This window comes from Gavia stellata, chromosome 26, assembly GCF_030936135.1.
Source record: "Gavia stellata isolate bGavSte3 chromosome 26, bGavSte3.hap2, whole genome shotgun sequence".
In the NCBI taxonomy this organism is placed as follows: Eukaryota; Metazoa; Chordata; class Aves; order Gaviiformes; family Gaviidae; genus Gavia; species Gavia stellata.
The window spans coordinates 6,394,355-6,409,841 of record NC_082619.1 but is presented as its reverse complement, the minus strand read 5'-3'; the positions used below and the strand labels follow the sequence as shown (position 1 = coordinate 6,409,841).

General features: G+C 42.8%; 1 protein-coding gene across 11 annotated transcripts in view; it reads left to right on the top strand.

Annotated features, from left to right (window-relative positions):
- PRDM10 (PR/SET domain 10) overlaps positions 1–14,907 on the top strand; it is a 33,977-nt gene extending 19,070 nt beyond the window's left edge. For 6 of the 11 annotated variants that reach the window (XM_059829609.1, XM_059829610.1, XM_059829613.1 and 3 more), the window contains 11 exons: positions 2,464–2,811; positions 4,648–4,803; positions 5,835–6,014; positions 6,783–6,893; positions 7,919–8,119; positions 8,713–8,856; positions 9,703–9,873; positions 11,155–11,295; positions 11,935–12,103; positions 12,703–12,815; positions 13,881–14,907. In XM_059829609.1, coding sequence (XP_059685592.1) covers positions 2,464–2,811; positions 4,648–4,803; positions 5,835–6,014; positions 6,783–6,893; positions 7,919–8,119; positions 8,713–8,856; positions 9,703–9,873; positions 11,155–11,295; positions 11,935–12,103; positions 12,703–12,815; positions 13,881–14,117 — 1,971 coding nt within the window. In that variant the 3' untranslated portion in view covers positions 14,118–14,907. The remainder of the gene's footprint in view (positions 1–2,463; positions 2,812–4,647; positions 4,804–5,834; positions 6,015–6,782; positions 6,894–7,918; positions 8,120–8,712; positions 8,857–9,702; positions 9,874–11,154; positions 11,296–11,934; positions 12,104–12,702; positions 12,816–13,880) is intronic. The other 5 variants (XM_059829616.1, XM_059829614.1, XM_059829619.1 and 2 more) reach the window with 4 other exon arrangements.
- Positions 14,908–15,487: the final 580 nt, after the last annotated feature.

Below are 15,487 nucleotides of genomic sequence, written 5' to 3'. Positions count from 1 at the left end.
CACATTCGTTCTTCCTTAAGCAACCAATGTCCAGAACTAAGTGTTATCTGAATAACAATTTGCATTCTTCTAGTTCTTTTCATGCTAATTAATTGCAAATTTAAGGTGAATATTATAGGAGTAAACTGCTTGGATGAAATACTATAATATCCATCTTAAAGTTTTGGAGGATTTGTTTATGCAATTGTTTGCACTGGATCAATGTTACCAGTTAATGAGACAACACTTAGTTCTCTTTTTCTGTTTTTATAGTTGATAGTTTATCTAACTAAAGAGCAGGAAAAGGTTTCATCCTTCTGTAGCCTTTGAGATAGCAACGGGACTATGTTGGTTTACATGGCACAGAGGTCTGGCCTGCTATGTTACCAGTCAGGTTGTTGGGGGTTACAAATAGCAAAGTACAGTAATAGTGGAGCTAAGAACTTGGAGTGCATCTCTTCAACTGTTTGGTTTATTAGCATATCCCTGTAGTTAAGGGGAAGACTTCTGACTCCAAGCAACATGTTCATTTTCACACAGCACGTGTCTAGCCTTCCAACTCACGGTGTGCCTTACTGCAGATCCCTGTATTTCCCATTGTCTTCGCTTCTCCACTTGTAAAATGGAGATGACGACAATTCATAGGAGGGCTCAGCTGGGGCTCCTGTATGAAACTGTTAGCTTTTTTATAGCAAAACGGTTGCTGTCATGTTCCTTTTTCTGGAATGAAAGTACAGGTTTCCCTCTGCAGTTCAGATGGTGAAAAGGATTGTTCAGGTCCACTAATTTAATCTCTAGCACAGCATTTCACAGTATTCCCAAGCTGTTTCCTCGTTCCAGCAGAAAAGCTCCTAACTTTACTTTCTTGGTGTCAGCTGTTGGCACACACTTAAGGGACACAGCAAATGTCAGCCCAGACATTCCCACAAGAAAAGGAGAGAGGGATATCTGTTTGCAGAAGTCTTAAGTGTATCTCATGGAGAAGTATGTCATATTGAACGTGTGTAAGCATAGGTGCCAGCAGTGTTCTGGCTCTATTTCTCTAACTATCATGATGTAGATTCTGCGTGTGACACCTGAAAAGAGAAGCCATCAATAAATGCTGATGTATAGATCTTATTTTGGAGAAGGGTAAATATTCCTTAGACTTATTGCAGAGAAATGGCAGTATTGCAGTGTACTTACAGTACAGTATGGGTGATAGCGTGCTGTGGGATTTCATGTATGCAGAGGTATGACTTCCAGCTTTGCAACTCTCCGTAAAAGTTCTCATCCAATATTGAAATGCAGGCGCAGGCCACACTTACCTACTTCTACAGGCAACATGTCCAGCAGCATCTGTTCTCCAGCAGACAGGGCTGGTGTCAGGACTGACATGGTTCTACAACATTTTATCTGAAGGGGGAAGGGGAGAAAGGGAAAGAGGAATCATGAAATCTTACAGTCATGAAATCTTACAGAAAAGGTAGACTGAAGGAAAGCACACACTAAAACAAAGCAGGGACTGAGAAGAGAAATTGTGCGCAGTAGGAGTGGAGAAAAACAGAGAAGAGCAACCCAGCGTATTAAATTTTAAAATGAATATTCACACAACCCGCACTATGCTCAATTCACAGTATTCTTAAAGTTTCTTGCAATACCAAGAAAAGCAATTTCAAGTTTGACTGTGTATAATCAACCACCCTTTGAGCAGACAACAGAATCCATCAGAGTTCCTCTTGATTGAGCACCACTGTTTTGTCTTTCATCTTTCTTCTTCATTCTCAGGCTCTCACATGTGATATATGCTAAATGGCAAGGACAGGAGAATTGCTCACAAGTTCTTACCTGTTGCTTGTAAACCTGCCATTCTGCCCCTGCTATAATGTTTTGAAACTCTATTCTTCTTTTTGATAATAACAAAAAGGTTTAGGCCAGCATCTCTTGAATCTCTCTTCTTCCACCAATCTTCCCTGCAATGCCAAACCACTGCTGCACACCTCTGTAGTGATCTTTAGTGCAGAAGCTGATATTGTAAAGGGCTGTGGAATTTCATAAGCCCTGCTCCTGCATGAAAGACAGGGCGCTAGCTCACCCTTCCTTTGTATGGTGGCTGAACTTGTGACCCAGTCCCCCAAAATCAGCTGGAATTGCAGCTTTTCTCAGGCCCAGTCTGTGCTTCAGAGAGGACTTAGTTTTATTTTACAGAAAAACGCCATGCTGAAGACAAAAGCTAGCTCAATCAGCAGAATATGGGCACTGGAGGGGAAACTCCTGCATTGTATTCTCCTAACTCAGTATGTAACTGCAGGTATATCCCTTAACTTCTGCCTGTACCAGCCTCCCCTTCCGTGAAATGGAGAGAGTGTCTATAATGCAAAAGCATTTTTTTTTTTTTTAAGTTTAGGTTCACTGATCAGCTGGTCTATTTCATCTTGAAAATATTTGCGTGTGGAATCTATATGTAATAATAAAAGCTAATGGTCTCTTTGATGTTTCTTTCAGAATGCAGCTCTTCAGCACCTGTTCATACGGAAATCCTTTCGCCCGTTCAAATGCCTCCAGTGTGGGAAGGCCTTCCGCGAAAAGGACAAACTGGATCAGCATTTGCGGTTTCATGGACGGGAAGGGAACTGCCCTTTGACTTGTGACATCTGCAACAAGGGCTTCATCAACAGCGGTGCTCTCGAGAGCCACATGAAGTTCCACATGGACCAGAAAACATACTCCTGCATTTTCTGCCCCGAGTCCTTTGACCGCTTGGATCTGCTTAAAGACCATGTGGCCATCCATGTCAATGATGGCTATTTCACCTGCCCTACCTGCAAAAAACGCTTTCCAGATTTTATCCAGGTGAGATGCTGTACTGATTTGAAGCCCTGCCTTCCGGGTCTCGTGCAAGCACTCTATGAATTTTTCAGTACTGTTCTTCTGTAACGCTGCATGTCAGTGCATTCTCACAAAATAAAAGGGTCCGTGTCAGTCAGAAGTTAAAAAGGAAGAGTGACAAAGCATTGCTAGATGTTATCTTAGGCCGTTGAAGTGTTCTTTCCACTAAATCATCAGATGTGGTACTTCAATCTGGCATTAGAAGGCACTGTACTGTGAGAGGGGTGGTCCCTTATCCCCAGAGAATGCCTAAAGCAGAGGTCCCGATTACTTTTGGTCGGTACAGATCTATGGCACAAAAAGGAATTGCCTTTTGCTGTATGCAGCTTGTACTTGAATACACCTTGTCTTTGTCGTTAAAATTCTGAACAAAAAAAAATTGTGGCTTTACATGATACAAATATCTTTTATTCCCTTGACTGGTTTTGTCAGGGTAATTCAGTTGACCCCTTGCAGAAATGCCAGAACAGATCAGGATAGTCTGCTTCCTGACTTCCCCCCTGGGCTTCAGCTGGGTACTTTATTCCTCTTCTCCGCACACTGCTTAGGAGAGGTTGCACTGGAGTAGTGAGTAATGTAACTACTTTGTGCAGTGTGCAGAGCCATTGGAGAAGATCGTTAATAGAATTTAGGGTTGCTATTTCGATGTTCAGTAAGAAAAAACTGAGATGTACCATGTACATATTCATCATCCTTCATACGGACAAAGAGCTTGATATGTCTTGCTGAGCTGCCTGACTTAAATTGAAATGTAGAAATCCGGTTTATGTCAAGTAATAGAAACTGATAGACTACCTAATATGCTAAAGAGGAAAGGATGGGGAAAAGTGATTTACTAATATAATGCCATCCTGGCAAAAACCCTTTATCTTCTGTAAATGTTGAACAAGGAAAAATGTTGATGATTCAGAAATGCTGTACTGCAACCTAATTCCCCGTAAACTTTCCCATGAAACTGAGCCACTCGGAAGAAGGTCTCCCGGCTTTTTTCCAGCTATTCAGCTTTATTTTGGAATTCAAAGATTTTTTTTTTCATTTGGTGCTATGTGAATAATTTAGTCTAGTCACCATAGGTTGCTGCCTACTTAAAGACTTTTATGTGGAATAGATAAAGATACCAAGTTGTTCCATGTATGATCAGTATTAGAAGATGGTAAAGAATTATGTAGAGATCCATTTCTTGAGCAGTGCTTGGATCTCAAATGTCAAACCTCATTAGTTACTTTACTGGGGGGAAAAAAAAAATCCCACTAGATGCTTGAAGAGGTCAAGGAGAGTCCCAAAGTATGCAAAAGTAAATGCTGTTCAGGAATGGTATGCAAATGCTTTTCTGTCTAAGTTTTTGTTTGTTAGTTTTTTCCAATTGTAATTGCAAGCTCATTCTGTCTGATTGAAAGGAATTAGTCCTTGTATTTAGATTTCTTATAAATGAAGTAAAGATAACGAACCTCAGATGAACGTGTGAACTCAAGGTTGATTCAGTAAAACTGGTACATCGTGGACTTTTGCTGCCTGTTAAGTGCTCAACTGTGCAATAGCTGATGCCCTCAAGAATCAGTCTTGAGGAAATCAAATTGTCCATCCAGATAGATCAAAAAGATGTTATGGCTTTATAGAAACCATTGCCAAGATACCAACTGTTCTGATAAAATACTTTTTAAGCTAAAGCAAATTAGAGAACTCTTAGATCCTTTTTTGTCTCTTTTTTTTTTTCCTTTTTGCCAAGAGTTTCCTAGACTGTTTTAGGATGCACTCTTCTCTTTTGAATAAATTCCATTTTTCTATGATCTGCAATTCTAGGTCAAGAAACACGTACGCAGTTTCCATTCAGAAAAGATTTACCAGTGTACAGAATGTGACAAGGCTTTCTGCCGTCCTGACAAGCTGCGACTCCATATGTTGCGACACTCAGACCGCAAAGACTTCCTGTGCTCCACCTGTGGCAAGCAGTTCAAGGTAAGATGGCTCTTGACTGGATCATTCCTGATACAGGTGGAGAACACTATTCTTTACTCTCCTTCAAGTCAACAAGCTCATGTTCTCAAAGGTGGAAGAAACCAATGTGTAAACATGCTAGACTTGCCTGCCAGTTGCCTGCACTGCTTGTGTCGTGTGTGAGCCATGACATTGATTTCTGATGGACAAGGGGCAAGATCCACCCCAGCATGCTCTGCTCTATCAGGGTGTCTCATGTATGAGATCTTATTTCTAATAATATAATAGCAAAGAAAGTTTCATCTGCTCATTAAGAACTGGGTCATTATACAGCTCAGTTGCCAAGTGCTTGGCTTGTATTGCTTTTATCAATTTAGTTAAGAAACTTCTTGCTGATATCAATGGATTAATAATCTTCCCGGACGAGGTGCCTGTGTCCATGGGATGCATCTTGCCAGCACATGACATCCAGATGCCTTTCCAGATCCCCCCAGTACACATGGAGCAGACTGTGAGCCCAGGTAAACTGTGGTGGCAGCAGCCTGCTCCTTGTCACTTAGTTTCTTATGGGATGCTGAAGGACTGGATACTTTTGGGTGAAGAAGCACATTCTAGACAGTGTGTGTCCAGAGAGGCTGGATTGCATCTGGGCAGTAGATTCAGTACCATTGTAGGACTTGAGGTCCTCCTCAGTCAGGAGCATTATTTGATGTACCTTTCCAGCCGTACAGAGTTGAGCACTAATGCTTTAGATAAATTTAAAGAAAAGCCAGAGTGGACTGGTTCGTTCTCACCGAGGCTGCTGAACTAGCATCAGTTTGGCTCCTGCTTTTGTGGCTGAGCAACCTCAGCTTGGTTTGAAGGATAAACCTAAGCCCAGAGTGTTCCTGCTGAGCTGTCCAGCACTGAGCATGCAACTCTCTCATGGCAGCATTGGAGAGGACAAGCCAAAGAGAACGCTGAACAACTTGCGTTGTGTGGCTCTTCCTTGTAACGGGTAGTAAGACAGTAAGTGGTGCTGATATTTCTCTCCCCGATCGCTCTTTCCCTAGAGGAAAGACAAGCTGCGAGAGCACATGCAGAGGATGCACAACCCAGAGAGGGAGGCCAAGAAAGCTGATCGAATCAGCCGCTCAAAAACATTCAAGCCTCGGATAGCTTCCACTGACTACGAGAGCTTCATGTTCAAGTGCCGACTCTGTATGATGGGTTTCCGCCGGAGGGGGATGTTGGTGAGTGTCTGTGTACTCTAGCTTCTCTTACAACTTCTGTACTCAATTTTGACGAGTAGTTAAGGAATAAAGATGGAATTCCAGTGGTTGGAACACAAGGATGCTGTGAAACTGAGAGAATTTTGTAGCTGAGTTGAGTTTATGTATCTTGCTTTAAAACTGTGTGTCTTGTCTCTTCAGCAAGTGTGTGCCTTTGCGTATTTCATTGCCTGTGTTGTGTGTCTGGTTGTCACTACCATATCTCAGCGCTGATGCTGATTGATGTGTAACATATTTAGCAGAACATGAGATTAATATATTGCCTAGCTCAGCCTTACTGCCTTGGTTTTCCTGACTGTCTTTCCTATTTTTTTTGTTTCTTCCCCTTCTTGAGGGGCCTCTCCTGGCCATGCCCTGTAACTGCCACTGTGTAAAGGGTGTTACGCAGCAAGAGATCTTATTTGCAAATATTTCATGAGGGTTGTTACCTCTGCTAGCAAAGGCCTCCCTGGGCAGAGGTCCTTTACATTACCTCACTCTCAGCTGCAAGAGAGTTCTGACAAGCTATTTCATCCCTTCCCATCTTATTTTCATTAGAGAAACTGTAAGTGAGATGTAGCAGCTGACTGTGAATGCACAATAATCCTTGCAGCAGCAAATGCTTCTGGTGCTGCTGGCTAGCATCATCACAGTTTTGGTTTGCCTGTTATCTGTGTCTAGGAGAAGCAGCAACTGCTTGGCTTCCATCTGTAATATGCTCTCTTGTTCTCTTTGTTTCTTTCTCCTAAGGTGAATCATTTATCAAAGAGACATCCAGACATGAAAATAGAAGAGGTGCCAGAGCTCACGTTGCCCATCATCAAACCCAACAGAGATTACTTCTGTCAGTACTGTGATAAGGTATGTAAGGAAGTCACCCCTCAGAGGGTAGCTCAGTCCTAGACCTGTACGCAACTGATTTGTCTCTGCATAGAAGCACCTGGCAGGGTTTGTAGCTTTTTTTTTTTGAGGTGCTTGCCAGTAACATTTCTGCAGCACTATCCAAACAAAGTTAAGACAAAATGCACCTAGGTCAGGGCAGCTGGATGCTAATTGAAAACTGCAGTTCTCCTTTTCTGCTGTCTTTGGAGTTCATAAAACTTAAATACTGTGATCCAGCAAGCAGTCACCCACCCTTAGTCCTGTATCACTTTTTGCAACCCAGGTCTAAGTATCCTACCTATCTATAACTCCTGAAGACTAATTCATTTTGTTTTCTGTATCGCTTCTAAAAGTTAGTCTTTAACTCCTTTTATTTTAAGCTGCTTACTTAGTCGCATGCCAGTAATTCCCCATGTTTAGTGGAGCCTGAAGCTTCTTCTGCACTGCCTCTGCATTCCTGTTCTTATTCCCTGGCTTTTGTTTTTTATGCATGTGGGCCTTTATTTACCAGGGAGTGTATTTTGACTGACTATAGAATACTTGTTTGTTGATGTGCCTAAAAAGAATTTTAAAATATGTTTATCGCTGAAGGCTATTAAAATGGTTTGATGCTTTGTGCGAGAGTGGAGGCATCAACCCTCATGACAAATTAACATTGGACAAATTACAACCTCGGTGATCAGTGGCTTCTCTGACATTTGAACTTCAAGTATCAGGCAAAAAAAGTTTTCCTCTTACCTTCCTGTCCTGCTTTGCTTTGTTGTGGCACACAACATGTTCTCAGATGGCTTCTGGGTGCTACACACAAAGGGGCTGTTTCTACAGGTTGATCAAACATTGGAAGGTGCATGTATATTCCTGCATTAAGTTGTAATTGTTTGGGGATTTAACTAAACATATTGTCTAAAGCAACATGCAGACCTTCCAGGTAAAGGTAAGTAATAGCTGTTTGCTGCGCAGACATCGGGATTACACCGTTTTCGTTCCAAATCTTTACCCTGCAGGTGTATAAGAGTGCCAGTAAACGCAAAGCACACATCCTGAAGAACCATCCTGGTGCTGAGCTACCTCCAAGCATCCGGAAACTGCGCCCTGCGGGTCCAGGAGAGCCAGATCCCATGCTAAGCACCCACACCCAGCTGACAGGCACTATAGCCACCCCTCCGGTCTGCTGTCCTCACTGTTCCAAGCAGTACAGCAGTAAGGTACGGGGGTTGTTTCATAGCCTCAGACGACAGCTTCTCCCCAGTGATGCTTTTTCACCACGGTCTCTGTCATCTGTCAGTCGGCAAGCAGAGCTCTTTTAGTCTGAGTCAGAGTGCTGGTTTTGTGCTGCGTGCTGACAATACGGGCACAGCCTGCTCGTTTTATGGCAAAAAGGTTCTTTAAATAGAGGGCATGAGCTTGAAAGAAGAAATGGGAATGTTATCAGAGTGTGGTCACAAACAGAAAAGCTTGGAAACTGCTCACTGACAGTTATAAGGGAGAGGAGTAGGGAAACAAAATGCAGAAAAGATGACCTCTGGAAAAGGTCCCCAGAATGTTTGGCTATGTTGGGGTAAAAAGCATAAGGGATGTGACGTTTGGGGCAGTATTTCAGTATCAGATAGCTCTAATCAGCACCAGCTTTTTGATCTTTGTTTCCCTTTTGCTGACCGGAGCATCCCATAGTGTGAATCTTGATGCTGCCTTACCGAGGGGAACTTAAAAGCTGCAGTCAGCAGGGCTGTTCGATTTCAGTTGGCCTGAAGCAGAGCTGCTGACTGTCTTTCTAATGCTGTTTTGCATATCTCTGTAGACGAAGATGGTACAACACATTCGCAAGAAGCACCCGGAGTTTGCTCAGCTTCCTAACACAATACATGCCCCGCTGGCGACAGCTGTCATCAGTTCCACTCCTGCCGTTTTAACCACCGACAGCACTACCGGAGAGACTGTTGTGGTAAGGATTCAAGACGCGTTAGATCAGGCCAATGGAAGGAAACAAACAGAACAGAAGCCCTCTGGTATAGTAGTCTTAGTGTTTATTTGGCAGACATCATTTTAAAGCGTGTGTTACGACATTATTTGAGATCACGTCTGTTCCTGAATCTGTGTGTTGTAATTTTGCTCTGCCAGGAACTATATTTCTCTTTTTGGAGCTCTAAGGATTTGTCTTTTTTCCCAACTCCATTCCCTTCTTTGATTCAGACCCATATGCTGCTGACTCCACATAATACTTTCACACATGCCTAATTAACTCAGGAATACAGATCTCATGGATTTTTACTGGATAAGACTGTTTTGCTTGAAAATGGGCAGATTCAACCAGGATGCTGTGGGTTCATAAACCTGATTAGTTAGGTGCTAGATGTCTACATACGTTAGAAATACAGTTGTCAAGAAAAGTATCACTCTGGCAGGTGAGGAGGAAAGGTAGAATACCTCTGAGAAGCACTTTTTGACTTGGAAACTAAGTCTTCTCTTTACAAATGCAGGATTTGTGTTGTCTAATAGGATACTGTTAAGTCAGAAGATGAAAATCCTTTTATTATTATTGTATGTTAAGTTAGCCCTTAATGGTCCTGACTAGCATTTAGACAGAGGGGGGCAATCCTAGTGGATGATCCCTGGTGATTGCTTATGACCCCATCCTCTGTATGCATTAAGCTCTTGTAAATAAATTACTAGGCCCAACGGTATAAGTGTAGATTCAGTGTGACGAAAGAACTTACAGCCCTGCAAAAGTATTCAATCCAGTAGACAATATGTGATGATGGTCTGTATCTCTCTCTCTCTACCTGCGCAGACAACAGATTTACTGACACAAGCAATGACAGAGATATCCCAGACCCTCACAACAGACTATCGGACTCCCCAGGGAGATTACCAGCGAATCCAGTACATCCCTGTGTCTCAGTCCACAACTGGCTTGCAGCAGCCTCAGCACATACAGCTGCAGGTTGTTCAAGTGGCCCAGGTGAGTAACCTGTCGGGGGACTCGATGTGCTTTTGACCCCCTCGACATCAAGCCTGTGCTTTCTTGGGGCTGTAGTGCTCGGAAGTTTGTTAAGGAATAGTTACGAAAAGTGGCGCAGGCTATTTTTTACAGATAAATTGGTAGATAATGCTTAGGGTTCCCATTGTAAGCATTGTGTGCGGGGCGTAAATAGTCCTGCCAGTCTTGATCAGCTTGCGGGAGACATATAAACACAGTCCTAGTTTAGTTCTACCCATCTGGGCACCTTTGCTCGAGTCTGCTCTAGGAAGGTTTTCCAGCAACTGGAAAAGTGGGTCAGTGGGTGACACATTTTTGCAGTTGAGAAGACTAATTTGTACTTCCTTGTTCTTAGTGAGCCAGAGCCAAAATTTGGAAGTACGGAAAGCGCTTGTTTTTTCCCTTTGTATCATCTATTAGAATATTCATTCTCAATGACACTCAACAGCCTCCTAAAAATAAAACCAGAGCGTAACTGGAGTAACTGAGCTGAGGAAAATAACTTGGGCGGCTGTAAGAAATTGCCATAGCCTTCAAATCTATTATCCACTGGGTAAAGCTAAAACTACCGTGTGTTTGTATTTGAATATGAAATTCCGTGTTCTCTCTGGCACCTCATTACAAATTAGGTTATGAGTTTGATTAATAAAGGCCTAAACAGTGGCCCCAGTTAATATTGACTGTGGCTGTTCTAGCAATACAAGAGCATGAATGCTGATTTCTGCAGCTAATATTAATTTTATCAAGATCTGAGACTTATAATTAAATGACTCCAACTGGTATCATTAGCAAGTGTTGCTCAGAAAAGCCTTGAATCAGTAAGACTCTGAGCACTTGTCGTGATACAGAGCTATGACAAACTCCAGCACTGGATATGCAGATCTTGACTATGTATACATTTTATAGAAAGGTGCTTACAAAAAAGGATGGTCCAGTGGTTGATGCTAATCCTGGGTTTCAGACCCTTTGATTTGAGTCCAGCCTCTGCCCCAGACAGCATGTATGACCTTAGGCAAGTCCTTTCCGTTGATATCGCTGAGCTGTAACCATCGCGGTGCCATTACTTCTGTTAAGTGTACTTCTTTATCTCCCAGGAGTGCGAAGAGGGTAAACACAGGCTTGAACAGGAGCGCTGCATGGCCTCGCTAAGGCTCATACCTCATTGTTCCAGACGTATCACAGAAGAGGTTTACATGGCTGCTTCTGCAAAGAATTTGAAGTCTATGCCTCTGCTTTGATTTTTTTTTTTTTTTTTTTTTCCAGGCTACCTCACCTCACCAGTCCCAGCACTCCACAGTGGATGTTGGGCAGCTTCATGACCCCCAGACATACACCCAGCATGCCATCCAGGTGCAGCACATCCAGGTCACAGAGCCATCGCCAGCAACTCAGTCATCGTCGCAGGTATTTCACTCTTCTCTTGAAGGAAATGTTTTCCCTACCAGTCTGCTCAGCTGGCATATTACATGTGCTGATGCAGGAAATAGTCTCTATGTCATTTAGAGGACCACACATGAAATGACTCTCACATGAACATCTCTGAGATCATCAAGTAGTTCCCAGATGTTCCTAGGGTGTATGGGGGTGTTTTGTTGTGTTTCTGTTTGGGTTTTTTGTTGTGTGGTTGGTTTTGGTTTTTTCCCCTCCTTGTGTGTACAAGGTAGAGATAAACGGCTGGGAACAGACAAATTTGCAGCTTAAATAAAGTTAGCCAATTGAAAGATGTAAGTTGAAACTGGCATTCCTCAAATATTTGAAGTTCAGCTCTTCATGCTGCTGGGTAGCGTTTAGCCTCTCATCCGAGTTCTCGACCACAGACTCGCTGTGTAACCTTTGGCAAGCAACGTCTCTATTTCAGTTTCCTGATCTCTGCTTACTAACCACACAGTGAAGCAAGTTGGGGGAGAGGGAGGAGAGCTTTGCAGTTCTTCTGCTTGATATGCTATAGAAACTCCCTGTGGTGTTTTCCCTTAATAAGAAGGAATGTTTGTAACAATCCTTGATACACTGAGAACATTTAATATCTTTTTATTTTTTTTCCAGGTTGGAGGTCAGCCTTTGAGTCCCTCCTCACAGCAATCTCAGCAGGAACTCAGCCCCTCGCAGATGCAGACAACTACATCGACACCAAACCAAGCCCTCCAGCAGCAGCAAGGGTCTTCAGTTCAGCACACATATCTTCCCAGCACATGGAACTCATTTCGGAGCTATTGTAAGTGTCAGCAGTAGTGTCTGGCTGGTGTGCGGGACTACTATGTGCTCCATTTCTCCAGCTACCGAATGGGATAGTATTTTTTCAGAGCTCATTAAGCTTAGTGATTAATATTCATAGAGATCTAAGAAGATAAACAGTTTCAGATAAACGGAAAATGGTTGTACTAGCTCTTCTGCTGTAGGTCCATTATGATCTGATCCGTGGTTTGGGCAGGTAGACTGGGCACCTTTATTACAAGGAACTTGCATTCAGCAAGAATCCATGTGTTGGATAGCTGCTTGTTCAAATTTGGATGGATCGTACAGAATGTGAGTGGGGTGTGAAATGATTTCTCACGTCCATGCAGCTCTGGATAGTAAATCTATGATTTCTTGGGCGAGAACAGGATGTATTGTCTAGGCATGAATTGGCAAATCTGCAGCTGATGTTAGCTGGCATAATTCTGTTGAGGCCTGTAGAGTTTTGCAAGGCTTTACAGTGCCTGAATTTCTATTCAACAACCACAGTTTCAGGCTTGAAATCTTCTAAGACATTATCTTTCAAGGTGGTCTTTGAGTTTGACTGAAGGTCTTGATTCTCCAATTTCCGTTTTTTAGCGTCTGAGATTCAGATGATGACCATTCCCCAAGGCCAGTACGTGATCACAGAGACCGCTGTAGGTACACCGGTCACCACTGTCAACACAGGGCAAGTGAAAGCAGTTACTCAGGTAAGGAAAACAATCATGGCCTTTTTTGTTTTGGTTTTTTTTTTCCGTCCAGAATAATTTATCAGGCTTAAAGTAAAGCCTTCAGTTTGAAGATTAAAGGAGTGCCAAAGTGATGACTGGGGCACAGAGAGTAGAGAATAATGGTGTACCTAAAGAGGTCCAGACTGTATAGTCCGAAAGGGCATTGGCTTTCTGTGACAGTGGTAGCGAGTTCCCCGCTGGGCAGAATCTGTAGGCAAAACAGCTAAGAAATGATAGGATGTGTTGTGTCGTAAGCTAAGGAGAAAAGTGCTACGGTTCAAACCTAGTAATGTTGTAAACTTTAGGTTACAGAAGGCAGGAAATAATCTCACGAGCTTCAAGGAAAAGATGTATTTTTTTCTGAAGTAGCATCATGCTCCTTTATGTGGTGATTACAAATAGCTTTCTGCATCTAGCCATTTAGAAGGCTTACGCTATCTGGCCCCTGTACGTATGACTCCTTCAAGTTTAAAGTGTTTGCTTAGTCACATTTGCAGGGCAAGGTATGATTTAGTGGCATTGATAGTCTTAAAAATATATGAGAGTAAGGTGTATCCACTAAACCAAATTTCAGAACAGTTTCCGGAAACATTTCTCGTTTTGTAACCCTATGCATAACAGAAAGCTCTCAAAGAGTTACTGCTATCTTGCCGAGTAAGCAGTCCGGCATAAGGAGGCAGGCTCTTGTACTGCATTGATATTGGTCACTGGAAATGCAGCTTCTGCTGGAACACGTGGAAAATAGAAAAAAAACTTTCAGAATAGCTGTATTAAAAATCGCTATTTTAATTTATAGTGATGGGTTAATTGTGTAATTACTTTAACCATTTGTAAGTTAACAAATGCAAAGTAGTCCAATGTACTTCAGAACAAAGGACAAGCATTATGTTGCTCTCAAATACATTTAAAAGAAATACAACTTAATTTTGAGGTTCCTACCAAAATGTCTTCCAGCACAGCAACAGGGAAGTTAGAGAATATTAGAACAGAAAAGTTACAGAAGATGCAACAATTAATACTTTTTTTTTTATATTCCCCACGCAGACTCACTATGTGATATCTGAAGGTCAGCCTGATCTGGATGTCAAACAAAACTCTTCGCTCTCCAGCGAGGTGCAGGTCGGTGTTTCCCAGCCACCAGCCCACGCGGATACCTTGGAATCGCAAACGAGCGGTCAGCAGCAAACCACCCAGTACATAATCACTACAACCACCAACGGGACCGGTGGCAGTGAGGTGCACATCACTAAACCAAGAACTTTCTCAGCAGAACACGAATGAAGGAGCCTCGCGGTGTCACTTGCTTGTACTTGTCACCTCCCCCCGAAAGCCCAGATACAGGGGTATCCTGGAGCTCAGTATGTTTTCAAGTATATGCTCACTTAACTTCAACTAAAATCTTGGAGCTCTTATTAATGCTTTGAGAGGGTTTAAGGTCCCCAGTGACCATGAAGAAGCACCCTCAAAAGCCTTCTGGGATGCCATTTTATGCAGCTTTTAACAAAAAGGACAAGAGGAGAAGTGAAATCTCTGCTTGCTCTGGACTTTATTTTTGGCATGTCTGCTGACCCTTATTTTTCCTTTTTGGAAGTGTCTCCAGTAAACAACTGCTTATTGCAATTATATGGGAAAAAGCTTGCCTAATTGAAGGCTAACTGGCAGATTATGTTGTATGTATATTTTTAATAGGAGCCGTTAAACCGAAGGACATCGTGTAAATTGCCAGAGTATGGCAGAACTGCTTCCCGTGTCTTTGTTCAGCAGCCAAGGTGAAAGGGAATATACCGGCTCAGTGCGAGCAGACTGCCTGGGGAAAAAGAGCAGCAGCAGCAAACTGGTGGCTCCTTGCATACGTGTGCGGGGATGGATATAACAAGCTGTGAAGACGTGCCGAAGCAGTCCATTAAATTATTATTTTTCCAGCCCTCGAGAACTGTTTACATGCTGTCTGCCCTGCCCTATTTTACCAAGCAGTTCCAGAAAGAATGAAAAGTGCAGTCTTAAACCCATGTTTGGAACAAACTGATCGGAATCGTAGTAGCGTGTTAAGGGTAGTACGGAGCCACTGTTACCTCTTTTCCTCTCCAGCACTTACAGGGAAAAATAGCCTTTTTGCCTGTAAACAGAAAAAGGCTCAGCTTAGCCTGCATAGCAGCTTCTGCTGTGCAGAAGACCTAAAGGTAATTGTGCCAGGAGAAAATGAGGGTACAGGAGCATGCCTCGGTGAAGATGCAGGGTAGTTGTCTCTGTTGCCACCTCCAAGTGGACATATTTTTTTCCCCTTGAAGACTGGATGGGAGAGTTGGTTCCTCTGATTTTCCAAATAACCTTGTTAATAATGCACTGTAATTCCTTTGGACAGTTCCATGAAATGACCAGCCCTGGACTCAGGAAACAGACAAGAAACATGCTAGCGGACCACTATGGGATGCAGAAAGCCATCTGTGAGGGTTGCCTGCTTTGGTAGACCTGGTCTATGTACAAAATTCACATTGCATTTAGGGACCAGGAGAAAGGGAAAGAGAAGGTTTGTCATTTAAGGCAGTGTATCTTTCTTTTCTTACATAATTCTCCTTGACAGGTCCTGTCAGTTGGCTATTTAATGCGTTTCTGCAAGAACATGACTACAACTCCATTGACTCCTGATGGGA